This window comes from Myotis myotis, unplaced genomic scaffold, assembly GCF_014108235.1.
Source record: "Myotis myotis isolate mMyoMyo1 unplaced genomic scaffold, mMyoMyo1.p scaffold_m19_p_1, whole genome shotgun sequence".
NCBI classification, from domain to species: domain Eukaryota; kingdom Metazoa; phylum Chordata; class Mammalia; order Chiroptera; family Vespertilionidae; genus Myotis; species Myotis myotis.
This window is the reverse complement of record NW_023416313.1, coordinates 24,382,484-24,409,005: the sequence shown is the minus strand read 5'-3', so window position 1 is coordinate 24,409,005 and position 26,522 is coordinate 24,382,484. Positions and strand designations below refer to the sequence as shown.

Sequence of the window (26,522 nt, the reverse complement as noted above, 5' to 3'; positions counted from 1 at the left end):
ATTTAAATGTGGTGGCCACAATTTTAGCAAGAGAACCCTGGGCGTATGAAAACTCCATGGAAGCCCAATATAAAATACATTACAATGGTATATCATTAGCATAAATGTATGTTACAGTGTGGACGTGTGGCTCTGAGCACCGCCGGGAATCCCCAGGGGTGAAGGACCACTCACACCCCTCTCAGCTGCTGCTCCTGCTATTTTGCTCTACTTACATTCTGAATTTTTCTTTGTGGTGTTTTCCCCATTTTTCTGCCTATGGCCACTGGTGCTCACATTTCTTAACGTAACAATACCTCTAAAGTTACGATGCTTCCAGCTTCAGGGAAGAGAAATTCCTATTTACTAGTAAACCAGTTTCATTAATAAAGACATTTATTATCTCACCAAACAGGAAGTGGGTTACAGGAGATGGTTTCTCAGTTGGAAAGGGGCTAGTTTTCTTAAAAAAACAACAATGTGCATTTATCATTTTCACTTTATTAAAAACACCATCTGTACTACATAAATAAAAAGAGCAGACATACTGAAATGGGCACATAACAAATTGTAACACATGGGAGAACACTGATGTATTTATTAACTTGTGCTGCCCAATCAAGAATCTTTGTAGAGACCTCCTGCCGTGCCTCTGCATTTAAACGTACTTTTTTGTTGTTGTTAATTGTCACCAGAGGATATTTTTCTATTGATTTTTGGAGAGTGGAAGGGAGGGGGGAAAACACAGTGAGAGAAACACCAATGTGAGAGAAACACATCGATTGGTTATCTCCTGGACTTGCCCTGACCAGGACCCAGGGTCGAGCCTGCAACCAAGGTATATGCCCTTGACCAGAATCGAACCTGGGACCCTACAGTCCTCGGGCTGACGTTCTATCCACTGAGCCAAGCTGGCTGGGGCGAAATGTACTTCTTATTAATGCATCATTTGTTTAGGAAGGTCAAAGCTCTGCCCTGGCCTCTTAAAAATTCAAACCTGTATGTCTGTTACAGGTGTGCAAGGAATATACCTTTACAGTATATGTTCATCACATCCAAATGTCCAGCAAGACCCAGGCAGTAGGTCATGGATTTTAGTCATGGTATAATGGTTAGTTATGACATTCTAATTATTTTACACTGGATTCCATTACATTTCATTTGACAAAAAGATTCTTTTGCTAAAATGTTTCATTCTCATTCGCCTCCATAGTGCAAAATTAGGAAACATTAAAATCTAATCTATTATTCCCGTGAAAGAATAGATTTTAGGGAGGATGGTTGTCAGAGATGTTTACCTTTAAAGTGATGGAGTTAATTTTACACGGCAAAATTTACTAGGATCTCTAAAGAAAGTGAATCAAAGTATGTTTGATTCCCGTGAGTGAAATTAAAATGTACTAATTTTCAAAGTTATGCATTATTTTTATTAAAAATACTAGTTCACACATTTTAAAACTCAAAACAGAACTGGCTATCCACATTACATATTTTACAATATAGCCACCTAAAGACTTCCTTTGTGAGATATAGAAGAAAGACAAGATTCAGTCAAAAGTTCCTGGTACTTAGGAAATAAATTCCTTACTCAGATCACTACTATTATGCATACAACCGCCTCCTCAGAGCAATGTGAGGAATAAAAGGGACAGTGCATGGTGATAGCAAACTACCCTTAGATCACATTTCCCTGTCTTGGACAACATCATGGTCTTGGTTTCACAGAGGCCCTAAACAAGTAATCGACGCAAAACTATTTTGCCAAACTAAAGTGGTCACACCATTGTAAAAGTCAACATGCAAGCTCTTAAGCCTTTCTAAATCATCCCAATGATGTTATACTGTTATGTGAAGAACAAATCTAATTACACGTAATCTGATCAGAGTCTCCAGCTATATTGCCTGTTTCATCATAGTATGTTATTTATCAGAAATGCAATGCATCAATGATGCACAAGTAAGAGAGGCTTAAGGTTTGCTAGAAGTTTTCAATGCATTTTTAAATTATACTGTAAAACAGTAAGCTCTTACAAGGATGTTTTATGATTACATCACAGCAAGCAACTATCTATTGGGGGACAAAAAAGATATGTTAAAAGGCAAATAAATTGCTATAATTAAAATATGAACAACTTATTGACATTTTTCTTAAAACAAAAATTGGGTTCATCCAGTGAAGCATAGGCATTCTGTCACCACCTCTGTTAGCAAATGGAATCCAGTTCTAGAATTCCTGTGATCTTGAATGTCTTGTTAAGTGTTACAGGGCTTTTGTTTTTCTTTTAGCCACTAAATTTTTCAGGAAAAATTCACCTATTTAGGAAAAATGAAAATAGATTAATATCAATTTAAAGTCAATGTCAGAAAATTATACTTCAGTGTTTCCCTTTAAAGAAGATTTTTGTGTTTGTTGGCATTTCTCTCTTCTCAATGGCAATATCTCCTATATCTTTGGCTCTTTCCCCAACAATGATTAGTCATTATTCTTAAAATAATTTTTTTATGATCACTACAATCTCTACTATTATTCTTGTTTTTTTCCTCTTTATTATATTTTTTCCATCACCATTTATCCCCCTTCACCCTCTCCCACCTCCACCCACCTTCCTCTCCCCTGCAGTCACCATACTGTTGCCTGTATCCATGAGTTTTTTCTTTTTTGTTCAATCCCTCCATCCCCCATAACCGCCCCCCCCACCACCACCAAAGCTGTCTGCCTGCTCTCTCACTATGAGTCTGTCTCTATTTTGCTTGTTAGTTCCGTTTGTTCATTAAATTCCACATATGAATGAAATAATTTACTATTATTCTTTCTAGTAACTCAGTATTATAAAGGATGACCCTATTGTATCTATGGGTCTTCTGTACATTTATTCCACACTATGTGTACTATCTATTCCTCATCACTGACAAAGGTATTGCTGTTGGCACAATTCCTTTCAGAGAGCAATTCTGCTACATTATTAGCCTAGATGTGATGTTTATAAAACAGACCTCGTTTCAGTTGAGCAGACTCATCTGATGGAATCTCTTTAGCTCATTCCCCTCTAGGGAAGCAAGAGCTCTTCCTTTATAATGGCTTCTTCTCCACCCCCTAGGTGTGTCAGTCACTGTGACAGCACAGCTCAATGCTTACTGGCAGAGCTCAGAGCTGCAGGTCTGATTTTATGAGGAGTCTGATCAAGTCTCTTTGTCATCCAAATATACGAGTAGAATTGCAACCTTCCGTATACAATCACAAAGAATCCCAAAGCTCATAAACTAGCCAAGTGATGGAGATCCTTGCTGCTCCATACCTCTATCTAAATCTGATAGGAGCGAAACAAATGTTATTATCAGATCCTAATGCATGGTCTGAATCTAATGCTCTATAACCAGAATTTGATCTTTTACTGGTAATTTAAAAAGCATTAAAATATTTGTAATTAATTTCCTTATAAATGTTAGAAAATTTCCTTAAAAACATACATACATACACAAAACCAAAAACAACAAAATAAAAACTCCTTTCAAATGACAGTACTCTACTGTAACCACTTTGGAAGCTGGTATTTTTCTATTCTTTATATATAGTGTTAGCTTGCTAGCACTGCCTGAAGAATAAATCACTTGTAATTATTAGTTTCCAAAGTCCCCACATTCTGTCAATGCAGTCAATCAAACTCTTGGGTTTTGTAACTAGGATAAGCTATTATTACTTCATTTAATTTCTTTACAGGAACACAATAAATATTACTTATACTTTGTATAATTTTTATAAATATAATTCATGCCAAATTTAAGCTTATCTATGATTTAGACCCTACTATAAAAGTCATTTAAAAGAGCATTAAGCCCCCCCCCCCCAAAAAAAGAGCATTAAGCCCTAGCCAGTTTTGCTCAGTGGGTAGAGCAGACCCAAGGGTCGGGATTCGATTCCGGTCAAGGGTACCTACAGTGGTTGCAGGCTTCTTCCCAGCCCCGGGCCCTGGTCAGGGCTCCTGCAGGAGGCAACCAACTGATGTGTTTCTCTCACATTGATGTTTCTCTCTGTCTTTCCCTCTCTATTCCATTCTCTCTAAAATCAATGGAAAAATATCCTTGGATGAGGATTTAAAAATAAATAAAAAAATAAAAGGGATAGAGCAGATAAAAGTATTTAAAAAATAAAATGAAATAAAAAGAAAAGATCACTAACAGTAACAACATGGCTCAGACACATCCAAAAAATAACTAGCTGTTTATTCTTCAAAAAATTATAATTAAGTCTAACCGACAGGGCAAACACCATAAAGATCTCTTGGATTAAATTAAATTTTCAGATATGTTCTCACAAACCTTTTAATGGCCATTATCATGATTTTTAATCTCTTGGAAAAGGCTTTTATTTTCACTAGTCAGCTCAAACTATGGATCAAAATAAGAGCTAAAATTACACAGGTGAAAAATTGCATGTAGCAAGTAAAAGCAAAAAACGTTTATAGGGAAAATAATCTTTTTTTTTTTTTTTTTTTGGGGAAAATAATCTTAAGAATTTTTTTTTCTGTTGCCTCTGGGAGGAAAAACACAAAGCTATTAATGTTGCAGGCAGCAATGCTGTCAAACACTTTTAAGGGTTTAGTTTGATCTAAAATTTGGAGTTTGAAAAAACAACTGGCATCATTGTCAAATGACTACGTTTTCCAAAAAACCATGTTATATGCTTGATGGATCTTGGTCATTTCTGAGTAACCTACTATTGATATCCAAGCATAGAATAAACTGATTACTTCTGCTTTCATCAGAGTAGCTGAGCTATTACATATTAAGGTAGGGAAGGGAAGGATTCTTTATTTAACAAATGAACAACTAAGAGTAAATGTTCCCTCAATATGACCCTTATGAAACAAATCTCCTAAGGAAGTCCCCCCAAACCCTCCCCACTTTTTTTCTTCTTCACAAAAGACAACCACAACTATTAAAATGTAAATATGGAAAGTTATGGCCTACATGAAACCATCCCGCACAGTCTACCTTACCTGCTTTATATGAAGAACGCACCAGAGGGCCACTTGCCGTATAATGAAATCCAAGGTCATTTCCTACTTTTTCCCAGTATTTGAACTTTTCAGGAGTAATGTATTCTTCAACCTAGATTTAAAGAATTAATTTTGATTCTAGAATTTCCATAAATCATTTTGATTCTACAGAAAATTGATACCCATGTATTCAAGGTGGTTTCATAAAAAATTATTTATTGTTGAAAGTATTATATATATCCCCTCGTCTCCCCCATTGACCTCTTCTAGCCTGCCCCCACCCTATTGTCTGTGTCCATAGACGATGCATAGATGCAAACAAGTTCTTTGGTTGATCTCTTCCCACTCACCAACCCTCCCCTCCTTCCGAGATTCCGCAGTCTATTCTATGGTTCTGTGTCTCTGGATCTATTTTGTTTATCAGTTTATTTTGTTCATTAGATTCCACATATGAGTGAGATCATGTGATACTTACCTTTCTCTATCTGGCTTATTTCACTTAGCATAATACTCTCCAGGCCCCTCCATGCTGCCTCAAAGGGTAAGAGACCCTTCTTTTTTACTGCTGCATAGAATCCCAAGGTATAGATGTACCACAGCTCTTTTATCCACTCGTCTACTGATGGGCACTTGGGACTTTAACTATTGTAAATTGTGCAGGTTTGATTCTGGTCAAGAGCACATGCTTCAGTTGCAGGCTTGATGTCTCTCTCTCTCTCTGACTCCCCCTTCCTTCCACTCTCTCTAAAATCCATGGAAAAGTATCCTCAGATGAGGATTAACAAACAAACAAACACAAATAATAAAAAGTGGGATCTACCTTTGCACAATGACTCCTTGGTCTGGTTTCCTCCCTGATTTTATTGTTTGGATAATGACTATTAGCATCTGAAGGGAGCCCTGCTTTCCCCCTCCTTCTTTCCCCACCCTATCCAGTCCCTTCCCTCACTGGAGGTCAGATATCCCTCAGCAATAGAGCAAGCCTGAGAATTATTCTCAGATAAAAGACACCATTAAGCTTATTGTCACTAAGGTTTAATATTTGTTTTGCATGTGATTTTATTTTCGATTACTCTGTTTCATGGGAACCATTATAGAATTCTGAAAGGCAAATTTATATGGCAACTATTTCCTTTAGCATGGCCAAAATAAAAATTTTAGGCTCAGAATATCCTTGCAAAGGTTAACATTATTTGCAAATCTTTATATAATGTGTTGTTTTAATTGCTACAGGTGTGAAAAAATTGAAAGATGTGGAGTATCTGGGGACAGTAGCCAGTGTTTGCCTTCATTCAGACTACGCTGCTGCTCTTTTTGAAGGCAAAGTCCAGTTACACTTGGTAAGTATAACTTTGAGGTCCTGGAGGCCTGCTCAGTTAACTTAGTGTCTTATTAAAAACTTCGGTCAGGAAGCAACCTTGTACAGACTAGCTAGAAAGCCAGGTGTGGATAAAGGATTAACAAAAACCTTTACCCTTCTGCAGGAGATGGTCAATTAGTTTTCTAGCTCTGGCAAGAAACCCGCCAGTTTATCAACTGTGCTGCTTCCAACAGTGCTTATGGTAAAAATGACCCTGTTGGTAACTGCATGGAGAAACCGTAAATGAACTATAAAAGCTGATGAGAATGCCACACATCTGGGCCTCCTGGAGTGCACTGACTCGTACATTTAGGCACGTTGCTTGTGGGGGTCCTTGAAACTAGGCCTCTTAAGTTGTCCAAGAGATACTGGCCCTGGAATGTGGGGCTTCCAAACCAGGGCATCTGCCACATCTGTTCTTGGCTCTTTGCTTCTGGGAAGCCAGGGCTTAGCCACCAGACAACTTCAGAGCCTGTGTTCCCGCTAAAGAGGGGGGTCTAATGCTGCCCTGCTCGTAAGCCGTGCTTCCTGCTCGATGCCTTTCTGAGTAAACTGGCCTATGCAGTCTGCTGAGTCTGAATGTTTAACTGAACCTAAGGAAAAGATCCTCCCCTACGAGCCACTGCTATTCTTTGTTTTAGATAGAAAGTGAACTCTTGGATACGCAAGAAGAGCATGGGACTCGACTCTTCCCAGCAGTGGATGATAAGTGCCGGATTTTATGTCATGCCTTAACTGGTGACTTCCTCATCTACGGCACAGATGTACGTACTGTCTTCTTTAATATAGAGCACAGGGCAATTTTTAGTTTTTATTTTGTAATATATTTTATATGTATATACATATAGTGTGTCCTGAAAACTATACACACACACCTTTGAATAATTATAAAGGCAGCGTTTATTAAAATACATTTCATTTTTACAACTGAGCTATCAGATCTTAAAGTATGTATACATATTTTTGGGACACCCTGTATATATTATATATTACATACATATTATATATTACATATATTACATATTACATATTATATAATAGACATAAGTAAATATATGTAGAGCACATAGGTGGCATGATTTGTAAGTATTGAGTGCTTTTGTGATTATAAGCAATTTTGAGAGCACAGAAAAAAGGGCAAACTATTGAGTGTAGAATATATGGATTTAAATATCAGGATTTTTCTTTTTTTATTTTTTCCTTGCATCAGTTATTTTATTTGCCAAGAAAGAAGCACTGAGGAGGGCAGGAGGAACTTGGTTTCAGGAATGCAGGCATGGATAGAAACATCAAAAGGGCATGCTTAAAAAGTGTACATGTTAGCCCTCCCTGGTTTGGCTCAGTGGATAGTGTTGGCCCTACGACTGAAGGGTTGCAGGTTGACTCTGGTCAATTGTCTGTACCTCCATTACGGAGTTCATCACGGGCACCGGTTAGGATGTGTACAGGAGGCAACCAGGTGATGTGTCAACCTGAATAGTTTAAACCTCTGTCTCATAGAGAGTAAATCCAGGCTCAGAGACTGAATGTAGATTACCTGATGATAGAGTAAATAAAAGGCAGGACTAGAAGTCAAAACCATGTGTTTACAACAACGGAGGTCTGGCCTCTAATGTTAGGCTGAGATTAACACCAGTGTCTCCTAGAGAGCAGAGTTGCTACTTCATAACCATTAGGATTGGCTAGATGTTACACCCATAAAGCTTTAGTGGCTTTGCATGTAGAAGTTATCTTTCTTGTTCATACCACATGTCCATTCTGGTTCTCCTAGGACCGGAATAAAGGAGGAGCCACCATGTAGGTACCTATTGACATTATCAGAGATGGACAGAGAGGGTGGCCAGTCTCAGTGTTTCCAGTAGGATTTTTTTTAACTTATAGGTAGATTTTTATTTTATTTCTTAAATATGTTTTATTGATTTTAGAGAGGAAGCAAGAGAGTTAGAAATATCGATGAGAGAGAAATATCCATCAGCTACCTCCTGCACGCCCCCTACTGGGAGTTGAGCCTGCAACCAAGGTACATGCCCTTCACCAGAATCGAACCCAGGATCATTCAGTCCACAGGCCGACACTCTATCCACTGAGCCAGATCTGTTAGGGCGATATTTGTTCTTTTACTTGATTGTTGCTCTTTAACCCCTCCAAGCCTCATTTTCCTTATCTGGATGCTTTAAGGACTTAATGTGATGACGAATATAAGATACCTCATTCAATTTTAGATTTCCAGTGCCTACGTTTAGTAGGCATTTAATAAGTATTAAAATTAAAGGAATACTGAGGACCAGTGTTTTGGTCCTTTGAACCACCATTATCCTGTACCTCTAAGTTTTACGTTAGCCACATGGACATAAAGCATAGTTACAGTAATAGCACCTAATATTTGTCAAAACGTTTTCAAAGATTTTTCAAAGCATTTCATACCTGTTATCTTGTTCAGTCTCTAAATTCAGTAAAGTTGGTAGAAAATGTGTTGTTTTCCACATGAGAAGAACAATGATTCACATTTCCATTTTCTCTCATTAAATTGTTTATTAAAAAGAGCAGGTCTTAAAGCATGCTTATTGCCATAGAAAGACTTTATAAGTTGAAAATAGCAATCTTTGTGCTAATTTAATAACATTAAATACAGTACGTTTGCATGACACCTAACATTATAAAGCCTGATGTCACTCAGCTCATTAACTATATAAAATAAGCAGGGACGTTTTAGAGATGAGGACACTGAAGACTGAGGTCACTAGGTTTGTGACAGAGGTGGAACTTGGACAAGCAAGTGGAAAACGTACTCTTTCCACTATGCCACAGGCACTTTGAAGTAAGAACTCAAAGTGTAGTGGCCTGTCAATAAGGCAGTACCTATCTGTCTCATCCTTTTTTTTTTTTTTTTGAAGTATAATTGACATAAAACATTAAACATTATATTAGTTTCGGTGCACAACATAATGATTTGATATTTGTATATATTACAGAATGATCGCCATAGTAAGTCTAGTTAACATCCGTCACCATACATAGTTACAAAATTTTGTTTCTTGTGATATATCTCATTCTTAAGTGATTCTGAAAATATTGGTGCTTTTTAGCAGGTTTACTGAAGTATAACTGGTAATAAACTACACAAGTTTAAATGAAGTTTTGACATATGTATGCACCTGTGAAACACCATCAACTCAATCAGTATAATGGACGTATTTATCACCTTTAAAAGTTTTCTCAATCCCTCCCTCCCACCCCTCCCCACTTACTGCTTTGTTACTATAAATATTTTTGTATTTTCTAGAACTTTATATAAATGGTTGTGGACTTGATCCCCAGTTTGGGGTGTGTAGGAGGCAGCCAGTCAATGATTCTCTGTCATCATTGTTGTTTCTGTCTCTCTCTCTCTCTCTCTCTCTCCCTCTCTCTCTGAAATCAATAAAATAATATTTTTAAAGAAAAGCCAGCAGCTTTGTAATTTTACCTGTGGAAAATAAAGATTTAATTAAAATTAACAACATTTGGCAATTCATGGTAGCTGTACCTTGAGGTGGCGCTTTGTTGGCTGCATATACTGTCCTAAAGTCAAACAGTCCACGTCTGCCTCACGAAGTGCTAGAGAAAAAAAAACACACACACATTATATTAGCAGATGCTTCTATGATGCTAAAATTATACATTTAAGGATAATTTTTCAGAAAGTAATTTCACTATAGAACAGTGTGAACTTTATCCTGGCCTATAATCCTGATGTTGGAAAGTAAGACTGTACCCATTCATTCAAAGGTATTTATGTGCCAGGAGATATAGTAAGGACTGAAAACATAGGAATGATTAAGACAATCACGGGGGCTGATATAAAGATGAATGACTCCAGCCCTAACCGGTTTGGCTCAGTGGATAGAGCATCGGCCTGTGGACCAAAGGGTCCCAGGTTCGACTCTGGCCAAGGGCATGTACCTTGGCTGCCAGCACATTCCCAGTGGGGGGTGTGCAGGGAGGCAACTGATCGATATTTCTCTCTCATCGATGTTTCTAACTCTCTATCCCTCTCCCTTCCTCTCTGTAAAAAATCCATAAAATATATTTAAAAAAAATAAAAAATAAAGATGAATGACTCCAGTACTATGGAATAAATGCTAAAATACGGTTGGAAAGTGTCTAGAGCACTTAGAGTCTGTTAGGCAGAAAAGATGAAGAGAACAGTATATCAAAGGCCCCAAAACACCCACATTGTAGACCAGACATGCTATATAAGGCTTTAGGTAAATATATAAGATATGCACTGGGGATGTGATTTGATCTTTGACTTTGGAATCTTTCTAGTAAAACATTATGAACTGTGGAAAAGAGAAGCTTTTAATTACTATTTGAACTCATTACTCTTTGAAACAATAAATAGCTACAAGAAGGCCAAGGACTTTCAGGTAAAATAAAAGCTGTTATATTTAAAAATTTAAAAAGCCTAAGAATGACAAAGCAAATGGGCTTACGGGACTAAGGTTAGCAAAGTCCAAAATATATCATGTTATGTGACAATGTTGCCAGTAAGCTCTTTCTCAGAGGCCTGGATTCATCTTACTCATCTTTGAACTGTCAGTGCTGGCCAGAGCTCCTGGTACCTAGATGGCTCTCAAAAATTGTCTAACTGAACAAGAAAAGTGGACAAAATCATGTTTTTACTTGATACAAGGGTAGAAAATAAAATGGGATGCAAATTTCATATCTTGGCCTTCCTGCATATCATTCCACAAAATTCTAAGAAAACATACATCCTTCCCTTTTTATGTTACTATTTCTAAACATATACTGTACTTAATTCTTGGGACTTTCACTGAGATTATGGAGGGAATCGTAATGGGGCCTTCAAAGTGGGGATCCTGTCCAGCCACTGTGGCTCAGTGGTAGAGCATCGGCCCATGAACCAGGTCACGATTCTATTCCCAGTTAGTGCACATGCCCAGGTTGTGGGTTCGATCCCCAGTAGGGGGTGTGCAGGAGGCAGCCGATCAATGCTTCTCTCTCATCATTGATGCTTGTATCTCTCTCTTTGAAATCAATAAAAAAGTGAGGTTCCTGCTATTATTCAAATGAAATGGGAAAGAGTTTTAATTTTCAATTCCTTTACCTTTCATTGTTGCATATACTTGCTCGTCATCCTCGCCTAAACCCAACATTATAGATGTTTTAGAAATGACATCAGGCTGAACCTCCTTGGCGTGCTTCAGGACCCGCAGAGATTGGTCAAAGTTGGCCCTGAGATCACGAACTTTCCTTGAAAACAGCAGGGCTGTTGTCAGCAAGAGTAACCACAAGCTCAACTAAGCACATGGTTAGGTAAGCAACATGAAAGACCAGAAAAGTACATTCTGGATATTACATTACATCTTATGGTTCAATGGTAGAATTTGTGCACCAATGTCTAACTGCTACTTTAGGAGAGAAAATAAGGCTTTGCCGGGCGCCCTGTTGACTTTTAAGGCCTTTCAAGTCTGGGGCAAAGAAAAGAAAAGTAATTCAATTTATGAAGTACTTGAGGAGAAGCTAGAATTCTGAAGCTGAGAGTGAGTGATTATAAGAGGTAGTCAAGAAACAAAGGAAAAAGCGTGGAAGAAAATCTTCATATTGAACAAAGAAAAAACTGTTTAACTTAAACCCACATTTCAGGGCTGAAACTTTTATGATGATTTCTTTTCAAAAGACTGAGCTGCCCTCTGCTGGTGAGTATACAACATTGACATCTCCTAGTTTAAAAAAATGCAGGATTCTGGAATTTTCACTGGAAAGGATAATGTTTCTTAAGTGAAAACAGGGAAATTGGCACCCACTGGTGGTGGTATGATGAGATAGGGCAGGGTTGGAACAGACTGTGTGCCAGACTTCAACAGGGGCCAAACCACCATGGTTTAAATTGGGACAAGGCCCAATGGATAGAAATTGCTGATGTTAGCCTGGCTGGTGTGGCTCAGTAGTTGAGCATCGACCTATGAACCAGAAAGTCAGTTCAATTCCTGGTCAGGGCTCAATCCCCAGTGGGAGGCATGCAGGAGGTAGCTGATCAATGATTCTCTCGTCATTAATGTTTATATCCTCCTCTTTCTTCCTCTCTGAAATCAATAAAAATATATATTTTTTAAATTGCTGATGCTAAACCAGCATTCATCTGAAATCAAAAGCAATCTTTATTTTTGAGTAATTGATTTGTTGTTGTGGTTGTTATTTTTAACCAGAGACCAGTTCACTGAGAAGAGAGGAAACCAATTAATGAGTTAAAAAATAACCACAAAACTGGTAATACAGAAAGTCATTATTTTCTGAAAGTACTTCTTCACTGAATTTAAATTATGCTCCCTAATGTTTATGATTTAGTGGAAATGATGGTTATTCTTTATCATATTTCTTTCAAATTCTATAACACAGTATAATGTCTATAAACTAACAAAACCATTATCAAAAACTTTACTAAAATTAATAAAAATGAATGTTAAAGGTTAAAATAATTTTTATTTTTTTGAAATATGAGCATAGTCATAATGTGGAATAACAATCTATAATTATTCTTACCCACTAAAATTTTTAGAAAAAGTAAAGAAGTATAGTGTCTACTTTTTAAAAGAGATTTTAAAATACATCTGAATACCAGTTTTCCTTTGGCATCATTTATTGCATATCTTTTTTTTTAATATATTTTATTGATTTTTTACAGAGAGGAAGGGAGAGAGACAGAGTTAGAAACATCGATGAGAGAGAAACATCGATCAGCCGCCTCCCGCACATCTCCTACCAGGAATGTGCCCGCAACCCAGGTACATGCCCTTGACCGGAATCGAACCTGGGACCCTTCAGCCCACAGGCCGACGCTCTATCCACTGAGCCAAACCGGTTTCAGCATTTATTGCATATCTTAATGCCAAATGTATTTTATAGTCTTTTTTGTTTGTTTTTTTTTTTAGAATTATAATCAAAGTATTTGCTCTTGTGTAATTTTTTTTTTAACACTGTTCTTTGAAAAAATAACTCATTGGCACTTGTAGTAAGACAGTATCAAAAAAAGAAAAAAAGGTGCTCATTATGTGTGTATAACAAAACATACACATGCATAAATATGATATTTATACTTGGATACTGGAAACTGATATTACTGGGTAGAAATATTATGGGTGATGATCACATTCTTTTGTTGGCAATATTATTTTAATTTTTCTGTAACAGGCTTATTTACGTTTCTTTTGTTTAAAAAATTCACTTTCTAAAAGTCTATTACAAAGTTCTTTGAAAAAAGTGAGAAAACATTCCAACATTACTCTGTATGCGTAATCACCTCTGTAATTCTGGAACTGTTTCTACATTATGTGCATATACATCTAATCCTGACAGAGCGACTTTTTCTATTGCTTTAAGATCTCCTCGGAAATCAGGAGTGAGACATTCCACAAGAATTTTTGGATTCCTAAAGGAAAAAAAAGATAAGCATTAAACTGAGGAGAACTGACATAACTGCTGCTCAAAAGAGAAATCACCCTACACATTCTGTATCAGTTTCAACACAGTAATCTTTAGAATCCTGCCCCCAAAAGCATGAACATACAAATGTTTATATCTGAACTGTTTAATGAAAAAATAAATCCAGAACATCAAATAATATGTACACAGCGGCTAAAACACATCTGTAAGCAAAGGACAACCAGGATACATTTTGAGACTGTGCAGATTTTTAAGCATTACTAAGAAGGCATATAAAAAATATGTATTTTTTAGGAATTAAAATATAAGTATTACAACGTTAAATATAAAATATTTTTTATTTTTTAGAAAGTAAATTGGGATATCTCTGTGAATGTAAACATTATTTGATTGCTTTGATTTTTATTTCTTTTAAAATTCATCAAATAGGACTGTCCTCGCAAATATTTCACAAGTGTTATGGGCTTTAAAAGCTGTTCTGAGTTGCTGAATCAAGTTGAGCTTTGCTTAAATAGAATGTAAGCTAAATATTAACCTTTCTATTTATATTGGCTATATCTATACATTCAAGCATTGAAATGTGAACTAGCTCATAGAGCTGCTTTCTCTGACAGCAGGAGAAATGACCGGGACAGCTGACAAATTTTTCCACTAACTGTAAAGTTTTGGGAGCTGTTTCCTAAGAGAACAGATGTAAAAAAAAAATATGCCCTTTCATGGATATAAAAGATATTGAAAGAACACATCCTGTAACTCACTGTTTGTTAACTGCAAATTGAAACCCATTAGTAGTTTGTGAAATCAATTTAGTGGGTTGCAAACAAAATTTTTTTTAATGAATTACAAAATATATTAAGTAGAAAATATTACAAGAATCACTGAAGAAACATTTACTAAGTATGTAGGTGCTAGACTAGCACTGAGCTGTGGGAAATAGGCATAACTCCCTTTTTCAATCTTTTTAAATGGACGAGATTAAAATCGCAAAAGTGTGGATTATGGGTAAAATTCCAAGGACATATAAATACAGATAAAATCTACATCAAGACTTACATATTTTTACAGTGTGGGAGCTTATCTCATCCTTATTCCTTCTAGATGATGATTTATTCAAAATCAGTGCTAGGAAGACTGCAGCTTTATACTTCTTTTAAAATTACTCAAAGAAAGTTTAGACTAGCACTCAAATACAAAGCAGGGGCACCAAAGGTTCGTGGATAAGTTCGTGTCTCCAAATCCCTAAAATTTCTGCAAATATGTATCTGTATGTTTACATATGCTTTTTTATGGCAGATAATTTCCAGATTATCAGAGGGATTTATAACACGCCCCCCCCCCCCAAAAAAAAGGTTAATACCACTGCTTTGAAGTAAAGACCATACTGAACTTACATGAGACCAAAACAGTCCTTAAATTACACAAGTACCTTTCCTTTAAGTATGATACAGTCTTTGCAAAGTGTTCAGCTCCTCCATCAGGCAAATCTAGAAACAAGAGAGCCCACTGCTCAAGGTGATGCCACAAATTAGTAAGAGCCAATTTCCAGAAGAGGTAATAATGATACTAACCATCTCGATCCACAGATGTCAGGACAACATAATCCAGACCCCACTCTGCTATTGCCTTCGCAGTATTGTAGGGCTCATTGGCATCCAGCGGAGGTGGCTTTCTTGCAGTCTTAACGGAACAAAATCTGCAACCTCTTGTACATGTGTCACCCATCAACTAAAATAGAGATGTTACCATTTCAATCAAGTAGACAGATGACCCTCAAGAATATAATATTGAGAGGATAAAGTTACAAAGAATAAATACAATTTGACTCTGTTCATAAGAAATTTGAACCATTCAAAGCTAAGCAATATAGTTAAGTGACACAAATATAATGTGGTAAAACGAGAAAAAAATAGGAAGTGATAAACTCAGGACTAAGAATGGTGTTAAGGGAAAAAGAAAGGGGATGCATGCCGGAAGCCGGTCCACCCTTGCTGCTTGACACAGTCGCTGCAAGGAAGAAACATCTGCACAGCTTATGTTTCAAGGGACCTGGCGTATATGGCATATGGTTTGCTCCCCCTCTTAGCGCTATGTGTTTTAAACAGGCCCACCTCCCCGAGAAAGGTTGTTTCCTCAGGTTAGGGGTTAACAGGACTAAGGAAGAGAATAAATCAGTAAATCCTCCTAGTGTTACAGAAATACCATGTACTACTTATGAAGAACTTGGACTAAGACTGTTGGCAATAAATTTGGGGCTTGTTGGGCCCACATCCCCAGGGGTCTGCCCACCAGGGAAAGCACCAAAGCCTATACCCCTAGAGATCCACCGACACAGGGCAGTCCCAGGGAAGGCAAGCATCGAGGCTGGGAGGACATAACCTTTACTGTGTAGGATAATCTCCTTCTGTCACTTCCTTGAAGCTTATCAGTAGAGCAGCGACCTTGGAATAGCCCTTATAATGGAACACAGAGATTAACCTAGACAAGATTAAAATCAACAGAACTAGATAGAGACAGGATTTTTGGTAAAGGTCAGATAAGAAACTATGGAAATGAAACCAGGAACTGTAGAAGGTTACCCAAAACATACCATGATGTGATTATATGCTTATAGGATCAAATGATATAAATACAGATGTAACAGGACAATAAAAAGAGAACCTAGCTATGATGATCAACTGAACGCTGCCTCCGTGTCATTTATTCTTCGCCGACTCCGTCCACACCTTTGGGAACCCCTGGACCTGCTGGGGCTGGACGCCAACAGATGCAATCCGCAAGGAATGCATAGGCGGGTTCAAAGATAATGCTAATGTTCTACTCTCAAACTGGAGCTATTGAGTTATTTGCTATACTGATATTCTTACACATAAGTTATAGAGATTCTTTTGTATCTATTTAATATTAATAAAATGACTTAAAAGAAATAAAATATTTAATGAACATCAATATGCAGGTCTCTGTGGAAATTAAATAGAAGGCACAGCTCCTTCTTGTTAAATAGATGAAACAGAAAACACATAAAAAAAGTTAACAATCTGCTCTCTGTGGGTATCGCTTTCTCTAGGACACTGCTGCTGCTGCCACAGGTCACCACCATGTCTACCCCCTGCAAGCACAGCCATTGCAGATGTTCTGTAGGGGTTGTAGTTTGGGGGAGAAAGCTCCTTTCCCTCTTTAACCCTCTCAGAGGGGACTCACAGCAATGATGCTTAGGCCCAATGTCTCACAGAGTTTTAATGAAACAATGAACTCTCCCAGGAACCAGTTATGAGTCAACAGTGGGAAAGGGGACCTGGTAAGGGGAGGAACCAGAGATCCCCATCATGGAGTATTCAGAATGACTCCTCCAAGAACTGAGGTTGTGTAACTTGGATAGGCTCCTGGTTGGCTCTGCATTATAAGAAGGAGCTCTATCTCATAAGAATCCCCACTTCCTCAAGTGAATAGCCTCCAGCTGGTACAATGCAATGGTTTATCAGACCTTTCCGGACAAGCGTGAATTCTCAGTTGCACATAATACAGGTTAACCTCAATACCTCTATATCCACACTCCTCTGGATAAATATGGTAGACTGCACTGTTAATCCAAATTTTTAGGCAACCAAATTAAGGTTATACATCTCACCATTTGCCATGTAACTTGCAGGCCCCCTGCCCCCCGCCCCCCACCCTCCCCACACACTGGATGAGGAGTTTATGTGTCTATCCCAACTGATGTTTGGCTTGGCCATATGACTTAATTTGACCAATAGAATGATAGCAGGCATGACCAAGCAGAAAGCTCAAATGTGCATAGGTGGTTGGCTTACCCTCTTGTACTCCTTCCATTCTCCATAAGAATATGCCCTGGAGAGCTGCTGGTCCAAGGTAAATAAAGCTCTGTAGAGCAGACCTGAACCCAACCTACTTCCTGGAGTTCAGCTTAGCTCAGTCAAGGTCAGTGGAACCCCAGCCAACCAAAAGCCCATGAGAAAAATAAATTCTTGTTGTTTAGGGGGAAAAAGAAGTTCAGTACCATAAGTAACATTTCCAAAACTTAATAGAAGATATAGCTCAAGACAGCACATGATTAACTGTCAGACAGATGGAAAAATCAATAATATATTCAGAGATTTATTCAGAGAAGGGAGAGATCATAACAGGCTGGTTTATTTTGTCAGGTTTTTTTTTTAAGCATTTCGCAAAAATCCATGCGAAATGAAAAATCTAATCAGAGGCACATAATGCATATTTTTAGGAGAAAGACATAAAACATTTCCTTTCAATTTCTAGACGAAAGCTTTAGAGTTTGAGACTGGCCTTACCATGATTGTGGCTGTAGCAGTAGCATATTCTCCACCTCCCCAACACTCTCCAATATTGGGACAGCGAGCTTCCTCACACACCTGTGAGCAAAAGGGAACTGAGTACAACCAGGTTGAAAATATTTACCAATTGAACAAATGAGTGACTAGGCATTTTACCTGTACATCTTTACAACATATGTATGAAGAAATTCACTATTTAAAAATGCTGTTAAGTTGCCAAACTGTATCTTTATTAAGTTAAAAACTATATGAATGTATACATTTTATATGTGCAAAGAAAAGGTCTGTAAGGATATATATTGAACAGTTACCAAAGTGGTATAGTTAACATTTGGGATTATGTAAATGAGGTCTTTCCTACAAGCAAGTTCTTAACTTGTAATATAAAACAAACAAACCCTCATTTCCTAAGATGCAGGAAAATCTTTTTTTCCCCTACTATTAAATGAGAAGCTAAGAAATTCAATTACTTTTTTTTTTTTTGCTTAATTCTCACTGAGGATATTTTCCCATTGATTTTTAGGGAGAGTGGAAGAGAGCCGGAAAGGCAAAGAGAAATACTGATGTGAGAGAAACACATTGACTGGTTGCCTCCTGCATGAGCCTGACCAGGGCCCGGGCTGGGGAGCCTGCAACTGAGGTACATGCCCTTGACTGGAATCGAATCCAGGACCCTTTGGTCCACAGGCTGATGCTCTATCCACTGAGCCAAACCAGCTAGGGCTTCAATTACTTTTTGTTTCTTTTGTAAGGAAAATAATTTTTAAATTTATTTCCATTATTAATAGTAATGTATCCTAAACACTTTACTTACTGTTATTGCTATGTAGTTTATTAATTTTTAAGTTACACATGTAGAAAATGTATGGCTTTTGGTTAGGAGACATATTTAACACTTTGACAACTTACTGTATGGAGATTTAAATTCCGCAAAGTATTTTTCAGCTTATTGTAATTTTTTCCCATAGGAATCTCTGTCTTTAGCCATGGAGGTAGTCTTAACCTGAGGAAAATGAAAACCATCCATTAACAAACTTATCCCCAAATAATCATACAGCTTTGATCTATTAATTCATCTAATAATCATATGTTGATCTATTAATTCCTGGTTAAGAGGTTTACGCCCCATTATTCTGAATTAACTTATAATTTTTGCCATAGAAGAAAGAACAGAGATTCAAATGTCGGCTTGCTCAAACACTTTAGGAAACACTGATATTTGTGTCTAACAGGGCACTATACTCATGGCTATCATTTGCAAAGGCACAGAATAACACCATCCTAATAAAAAAGAATGAGGAAGTTTTGAACATCTCATTTCCCAATGAAAAAATTCTATATTTTTTCAGATTAAGGAGGATTTTCTGCTGTACTTTATATTCTCGATTTTTATGTTGATTATTAAATGAGAAAAATCTGAAATTTGGAGTGAAGACTATGTATCCTCAGGTTGACTTCCACCCACTTGGGATCTAGAAGTTGTTGGGTAAAGTATCAGCAAAACAATTTGTCCTCTGCATGAAATCCCCTCACCATTCTTTTAAATTAAGTCAAGGTATCCATAGGTCATATGTACACAGACTTCGAGAAGCACAAGTTAGATCATAAACACCCAATTACAATGAAAAATTTAACAAGGTCTAATAGATTAGTAGTAAGGTAATAACCTTTACTTTCTGAAGAAATTTGATGATGAATAGAAAAAAGGAGATGGAGATGTAGGATGGTTCATCCTAGAAAGGTTAAAGGAAAATTATCAAAGAGCACAGAGAAAAGCATTTCAACAATTTCACCTACTTACCTATTCTATGTCTGTTATCACTTCCTTTTAATGATTTTAAGCTAAATTTAACAAGTCTGATTAAAAATATACTCTAAGGTTTGGTTATATCTTAGAATAATGCAAGATGAAGGAATTGGACATTAAAATGATCTAAAAATTTCAATTACCTTTCTCCTTTCTGGCGCTTTAAGTTTCCTTTATATTCATCCCAGGTGCTCTTGTCAGCAAGATTACCAGACACAAAATCTTGAAGGTCTGGTCCATTTTGTAAAACTTCCTTTTTTTTATCTGGCAAGGAACTTACTGCTCTGACTGGACTGCACAAATATTTTCCAAATACCTAAAGAGTTCATTATGACATTTATTTAGTGGGGTTTGGAATAATTTACTTACCATTTAATACCCCGCTCCCCACCCTCCTGCAGATACCAAAATTTGAGGATGCTCACATCCCTGTATAAAACGAACTGGATCAACGCGTACAATCCTACCTTCCCATCGGGATTCCCAAATGCAGATAGGGGAAAAAAAACACACACACGCCTCATTAGTGGGCTTTTGCAGTTCAGACCCTTGTTGTTCAAGGGTCAACTGTACATTTGTTGACCATAAGAAACCACTAGCTTCTAGATGTGAATACGAACGTGACAAGATAGCCCAAACACTGCAAAAGTCATTAGTCAGTACATCTAATGCAAAAGAATCTTCAACAATTTAAGAAGAGCGTCTGTTAATGGTGCTGCACATTGCTACAGCACTTGTCCTTGTCTCCGGGAAAGCCTACAGCACAGGTTTGTGTGTTCAGCATCCAGAGTGGGGTCTAGTACATCCTATCCTATGTAATAAAAGCCTGATATGCTTCCTATATAATAAAAGCCTAATAGGCTAAGTGTCCGGTCATCAAAGCCTAATATGCTAATGATATGCTAAAGCCGCTCAACCGCTCACTATGAGGTGCACTGACCAACAGGGGGCAGACGCTCCAACCTGTAGCATAGCTTGCTGCTGGGGTCCAGCCAATCAGGGATTAGCCCGCCAGGCCCTGGAGGCCTTCCAGGTCCCTCCCCAGCTGGCCAACCTCCCGATTCCTCCCTGGCCCCAATGGGCACCCCTTGGCCTGGCCTGTGCCCTCTTACAATCTGGACTGAGGGACCTCCCACCCCAGTGCAAAAATCTCGCACACTGGGCCTATAGTAGTAAATAATAAGGGGTGCTCAAAACAGTGCTCCTATAAATGTTCCAAAAAGTGCAGGGTTCAACTCAGTGATAAACAGAGAGAAAAGCTCTCAGCGTGGGCCAGAGAACCTACAAAGAAACCAATACCAGAGACTGTACCACACAGGGGAGTTGGGAGCATTAAATGACACCACGTGAAAAAAGATTAGAGCCCCGCGGGCAGGGCTCAGTCAGTGGTGGGGCGGGCCCATTCCCGGATTACGGCACCAGCAGGGCTTTCGGTTAGACCCCTAGGGGAGGGTGGTGCAGGAAGCAGCCAGTCAATGATTCTCCCTCTCCTTTCCTCTCTGAAATCAATAAAAATATTTTTTTTTTTTAAAAAAAGCAGCACATGTTATCCCGAGGGCCACGAGAATAGAGCAATTTGTTGCTTCCGTTAAAATAAAGAAAAAAGATTAGAACAGTGCCTGGGTAGAAGTAAATGATCAGAAATTGTTGGCCTTATTATTGGGCGCACTGAAGAGAATGGAGCCCCCCACCCCACGCCCGCACCCTGAAGTCCCGCCGCTCACCTGGGGTCTCACGGTGCGGACTACTACCCCGCATCGTAGAGACATCTCCCTCTTCCGTCTTCCAGCAGGGTCCCGGGATCTAGTTACCAGGAAAAAACAGGTAGAAAATCCTCTTGGTATTTATGACAGCTGACCTTAAATACCACTGAACCGGTGGAACTTCAAGCTGGCTCCCGATTGGCTGCTTTAGCCGAGTGGCGGCGCGCGCTCATGACGTCATACGCAGCGCCCTTACGGCTACAAGTACGTGATGACGAAAGACGCTTCCTCTTTGCCGCATCTACTGCGAGGTGAGGTTATGTCTGAATTCGGTGGGCCTTGGGAATCTGAAGCCATCGGCTCTGGGAAAGCCAGCGGCGCCGGGATGGCGCTCGGAGGCTTTATCCTGGCTGTTCCCCCGCGCGGCGGGCCCTGTTTGGGTTTGGTGGCACTGGGATTCGAGCTCTGTCCCGGCTGTTGGGCCTACCCCCGCCCCGCAGCGCTGCCGGGATGGCGCCTCGCTGATAGGGCTCCCAGGGTGGCGCCGGGTCGGAGTTAGTCCGCTGGGCCTCGGGACACCGGCTTGCTGCTCGCAGGCCGGCACGCACGGGGCGCCGCTCTCCCGGTGGGTCCACCCGTGAGCTCCCCGGGATTTTTGTCTGCCGGTCTCCGATAGATGTGACACCCGGGGCAGGGTAGTTTGGGCGGAAAGTGGCCCTGCTCGGGTCTCTGGTTATCCCGAGTGTTTGTGTTTCAGAATGAAGACCATTCTCAGCAATCAGACTGTGGACATCCCCGAAAATGGTAGGGGACTTGACGTTAGTCTTTTTCTTACGCCTTTACTGCGCGCTCTGCCCCCGGCTCCGCCGCCTCACCAATGCGTTCTTTCCTAGTGGACATCACGCTGAAGGGGCGCACGGTGATCGTGAAGGGCCCCAGGGGCACCCTGCGGAGGGACTTCAACCACATCAATGTAGAGCTCAGTCTCCTCGGAAAGAAGAAGAAGCGGGTAAGGTTTTGGGTGTGTATGTGTGTGTTTGACACCTTCATTGCTTGTTTGGAAGGTTGTGCTTCAATGACATCGTATTTGGCTGCTTTAAAAAGGACAGAACTGAGGGTTAATGTTTTAGCTGAAAATTTGGTGTCAAAAATTGTAGGTAGCTTTTGCGAAGTTGGAGAACCAAATTCCTGAAGAGGGGACTATCAACAAAGCTCCATGCTGGTAGCCCTCGGTAGTGGCAGGTCTTAACAACTGTTGCAAGTTCCTCGGGATTGTTGTTGTAAGAATCTTCGGAATCGGGCAGTAGGCTTCTTCACACTTAGCATTTTAGCTTTCTAGGAGTGAAGTGGGTTGTCGTTCCTTTGTAAAACTGTGTACCTGTGATGAACAGTGACAGCTGTTAATTACTGGGGGCTTTATATGTGGTTACATCTTTCCAGTTGAAAAGCATGTGCTTTAATTAGGCCTCATGTTAGAATGTAGTGTAATTCTCTGGGTACATGGACTTTTCTTCCAAGTTACTTATTACTGGAAAGAATCTGCTAAAGTTTTTATTCTGTTACAGCTCCGGGTTGACAAATGGTGGGGAAATAGAAAGGAACTGGCCACAGTTCGCACCATCTGCAGTCATGTACAGAACATGATCAAGGGCGTTACGCTGGTAAGCAAATCCCTCAGAAAACTCTTTAAGGGGTGGCTGTACTTTAGGCAGCGGAAGTGTCTACTGTAGGGAATAAGTTATGCATGTGATTTACTGAAATTTTTGAGCTCTAGAATGTGGGAACAGGTGATCTTATTAGTAAGAGTGTTTGCTTAGGGTCATCTTTAAGTGTTTAGCATTAAGTGATCAATGCAAGGAAAGACCCGGTGGTCTTAGTGGGGCTGAGGGTGTGTTTTGTTTTTGCTTTTATTGCAAATTGTAGCACATCGGGTAGGTTTTGATTCATTTATGGTGTGCCTCGCATCACCAAGGCCTCTTGATAGGGATAGGAAAAGATGGATCTGATTTCTGAGCTCCCTGTTCATTTCCTTAAAGGCATATTTGATATCACTATTCTCCTTCCAAATCCTTCTCCCTGGCCTTTAAAATAAAATTGATGCTTCTGTCTTTGCTGAAATGCTTTTCTTTTAATTAAAAGTCTGTCCTGGAGTACACCTGATAATGGCAACTTGTACTGGACTCCATTATAAGCCTATCTTGCCACGTCTCCCTTTGTTTACCCCTTGCTCCCAACCTAATAAGTTCCTTGAGGGCAGAGTGCTTGTCTTAATATCCTCAGTTCTTGCCATCTATCCTACCTTAGTGACTCAGTAAATGTTAGTCTTATGTCCAAGGTAAAGGACTTGGGGTTTCTTATTAAAAGAAGCTAGCTTGATTGCTGTGGGCACAGGCGGTAGTAAAATAATGCTTCCTTAATGTAGTCAGTAATGTGGTAACTATGCCAGGTGGATACTGGAAATATTGGGGGACCCTTTGTAAAGTATATGATTGTCTAACCACTATGTTGTCCACCTGAAACTAAGACAAAATAATATGTATGTAAACTCCAAGTGAAAAAATACATAATGCTTCCTTAAGGAGCTTTACAGTCCAGTGAGGAGACACTGAAACAAATGTTTGTGTATCAAATTTTTGTAAGGCTTGGCTCAGGTGACAGTTATAAAACCTTGACGAATGCTATGTGAGGACTGTTTTATTTTTAAATTATAAGTATCCTACAAATTTTTAAAACGATTTCTTGTCTTTCAAATTCCTCAGCATTGCTAATTGTTTACTTAATGTAGGGCTTCCGTTACAAGATGAGGTCTGTGTACGCTCACTTCCCCATCAACGTCGTTATTCAGGAGAATGGTTCTCTTGTTGAAATTAGAAATTTCTTGGGCGAAAAATACATCCGCAGAGTTCGGATGAGGTCAGGTATGTGCATACCTTCTGATGGTTCAGAAATATTTCCTTTGTACTTGTGAAGGCTGGTAGTTTGGGTTAGCTATGAATACAACCAAATATATTTCAGAATTGTCTGTTTTGATGATGCTTATAATAACTCTTGGCGCTAATTAAAGGCTTTATACCAATTGCAATTCCTGAAGGCTTTTGCATTGGAGTAGTTTGCAGGGCCTTGTAGTTGTGTTTAATTCGCTTTGCAAACTGAAATCCTAAAAAAGACTATTTGGATAGCAGTTAATAACATAGAATGCCTAGGCTCAATTCTGAGGCCTCACAATCAGCCTTGGGCCAGTTGTCTCTGTACCTCATTTTCCTTATCTGTAAAATTGGGAACATCTCATTAGCTAAATTTGAAGTGCACTTAGAGCAGTTCTTGCCTGATACATAAACACTGAAGCATTAGAAAATTGTGTGTTAATTCTTACCCGAAGATAATTTTTCTATTGATTTTTTAAGAGAGTGGGAGAGAGAGAGAGAGAACTATTGATTGCTTGCTTCCTGAATTGACTAGACTTGGCCAGGGATCAAACCTGCAGCAAACCAGGTACATTCCCTTGTGCCCTTGACTGGGAAACCCCAGATCATTATTCAGGGTCCACACTCTAACCACTGAGTAACACTGGATATGGTGTAGAAAATTTTAAAGCTCTCGGTGCTTTTTATTCCATTGGGGTCTGGAGGGATGGGAATACAAGCTTTCTATAGCTAAAATGTACTAGCTGAATGTCATCTTCTCTACTCCGTAATTGAATCAGTGTGTAACTACTATGGGAGAGATTAAATGAAATATTTTCTCTGCACATCTGGTTATACGTTGACACTATGCAAATACCTTCTCCCCTTTTAGGCGTTGCTTGTTCAGTATCTCAAGCCCAGAAAGATGAGTTGATTCTTGAAGGAAATGACATTGAACTTGTATCAAATTCAGGTTTGTATGTTTATTATGCCTATAATTTTTTTCTAGTTGAATATTATTATAGTTGAATATGTGGTATTCTGTTCATTTGGTGAGCTTTTTCTAATTGTGGAAATTAAAAGCTTTCCTCAAAATACTCGGGTTTTAAATGGGTTTGGCTGGTAAAGTAATTGCCTTATCTCTTATAGCTGCTTTGATTCAGCAAGCCACAACAGTTAAAAACAAGGATATCAGGAAATTTTTGGATGGTATCTATGTTTCTGAAAAAGGAACAGTTCAGCAGGCTGATGAATAAGGTCTAAGGTAGGTTCTTATAGTGTCTTAAGTTTTATTACTGCTTTACTTGGGGTATCTTAATTTACTAAGACTTAATGAGTTACAGTGGCAGAAATGAGTTGCAATCTGAAAGTAAATTTGGCAGATAAATGAAATTGCATTCACATTTTAAAATGTGAATCTATGTTTTATATTTAGAGTAGAACTTTTCTGGGCAAGGATTTTGATGGAGATTTACAGACATTTTTATTTCTTTTTACAGTTGTCCAGCTATAGAAACACCGAGATGCCGAATGGTTTGCCACATTTGTCAAACTATAAAGATGTACAATAAAAGCCTTGTATTGATTTGAGACTTTTTCTTAAACTGATAATTCTTTCCAACTATTTGGCTGGTAAACAGTTAAGTTTCTAGTAAGACTTCATGGGAAGAGTGACTTCTTTTTTTGAAAGAATTATCAAGGCAAGAATATACCAGTGACAGGCAACACTGTGTAGCTATTTATCATTGGATGGAGAATTCTGGGGGGTGGCCTGAAGGTAATCTAATTTTGCAGAGGCGTGAATTTGAATCTGAGGCAAGGGTGTCTGAATTATTTGTCTGTGTACCAGTAACTTATTCTGCGAAGGGAAACAAAGTGGTACACCCTTAGTAGGTATTGGGAGATGCAGTTAATTTGTGTTTATGATAAACACTAGAGGCCTGATGCACGAAATTCGTGCAAGGGGCTCAGCCCTTGCAGCCCCGCTCACTGGTCGTTCCAGAAGGTTGTTCTGCAGTCTGGT

The 26,522-nt window shown here is 38.8% G+C and overlaps 3 protein-coding genes across 4 annotated transcripts in view; 2 read left to right on the top strand and 1 right to left on the bottom strand.

The window, feature by feature from the left end:
- Nucleotides 1-7,180, top strand: part of UGDH (UDP-glucose 6-dehydrogenase) — a 40,976-nt gene extending 33,796 nt beyond the window's left edge. Inside the window, exons 12-13 of the transcript XR_004971392.1 lie at nt 6,210-6,316; nt 6,978-7,180. The gene's annotated coding sequence lies outside the window, so the exon portion shown is untranslated. The remainder of the gene's footprint in view (nt 1-6,209; nt 6,317-6,977) is intronic.
- Nucleotides 1,384-21,801, bottom strand: LIAS (lipoic acid synthetase). Of its 2 annotated transcripts, XM_036331530.1 has the most exons (11): nt 21,618-21,800; nt 20,037-20,209; nt 18,996-19,089; nt 18,084-18,164; nt 15,348-15,504; nt 15,206-15,263; nt 13,637-13,765; nt 11,444-11,589; nt 9,860-9,930; nt 4,977-5,088; nt 1,384-2,292 (listed from the first exon to the last, which is right to left on the bottom strand). In XM_036331530.1, the coding sequence occupies exons 1-11, from the start codon at nt 21,660-21,662 to the stop codon at nt 2,240-2,242; spliced, it is 1,119 nt and encodes a 372-aa protein (XP_036187423.1). In that variant the 5' UTR covers nt 21,663-21,800; the 3' UTR covers nt 1,384-2,239. The 2 variants fall into 2 exon arrangements, with proteins under 2 accessions (XP_036187423.1, XP_036187424.1); XM_036331531.1 differs by lacking the exons at nt 15,206-15,263; nt 15,348-15,504; nt 18,996-19,089 and having other exon boundaries at nt 21,618-21,801.
- A 10-nt stretch (nt 21,802-21,811) lies between these two features.
- RPL9 (ribosomal protein L9) lies at nt 21,812-26,091 on the top strand. Its single transcript, XM_036331536.1, has 8 exons — nt 21,812-21,907; nt 22,354-22,400; nt 22,490-22,605; nt 23,162-23,257; nt 24,382-24,514; nt 25,392-25,472; nt 25,649-25,763; nt 25,999-26,091. The coding sequence occupies exons 1-7, from the start codon at nt 21,828-21,830 to the stop codon at nt 25,753-25,755; spliced, it is 660 nt and encodes a 219-aa protein (XP_036187429.1). The 5' UTR covers nt 21,812-21,827; the 3' UTR covers nt 25,756-25,763; nt 25,999-26,091.
- The last annotated feature ends 431 nt before the right edge of the window (nt 26,092-26,522 follow it).

Excerpts from the sequence above, each read along its gene's own strand:
- RPL9 (XM_036331536.1), top strand. The coding sequence starts at position 21,828 with ATGACGTCATACGCAGCGCCCTTACGGCTACAAGTACGTGATGACGAA. Across the intron at positions 22,606-23,161 it reads TCGGAAAGAAGAAGAAGCGG|CTCCGGGTTGACAAATGGTG; the intron begins GTAAGGTTTTGG and ends ATTCTGTTACAG. Across the intron at positions 24,515-25,391 it reads CAGAGTTCGGATGAGGTCAG|GCGTTGCTTGTTCAGTATCT; the intron begins GTATGTGCATAC and ends CTCCCCTTTTAG.
- LIAS (XM_036331530.1), bottom strand. The coding sequence starts at position 21,662 with ATGTCTCTACGATGCGGGGTAGTAGTCCGCACCGTGAGACCCCAG. Across the intron at positions 19,090-20,036 it reads AAGCGCCAGAAAGGAGAAAG|GTTAAGACTACCTCCATGGC; the intron begins GTAATTGAAATT and ends CATTTTCCTCAG. Across the intron at positions 11,590-13,636 it reads ACAGTTCCAGAATTACAGAG|GAAAGTTCGTGATCTCAGGG; the intron begins GTGATTACGCAT and ends GCTGTTTTCAAG.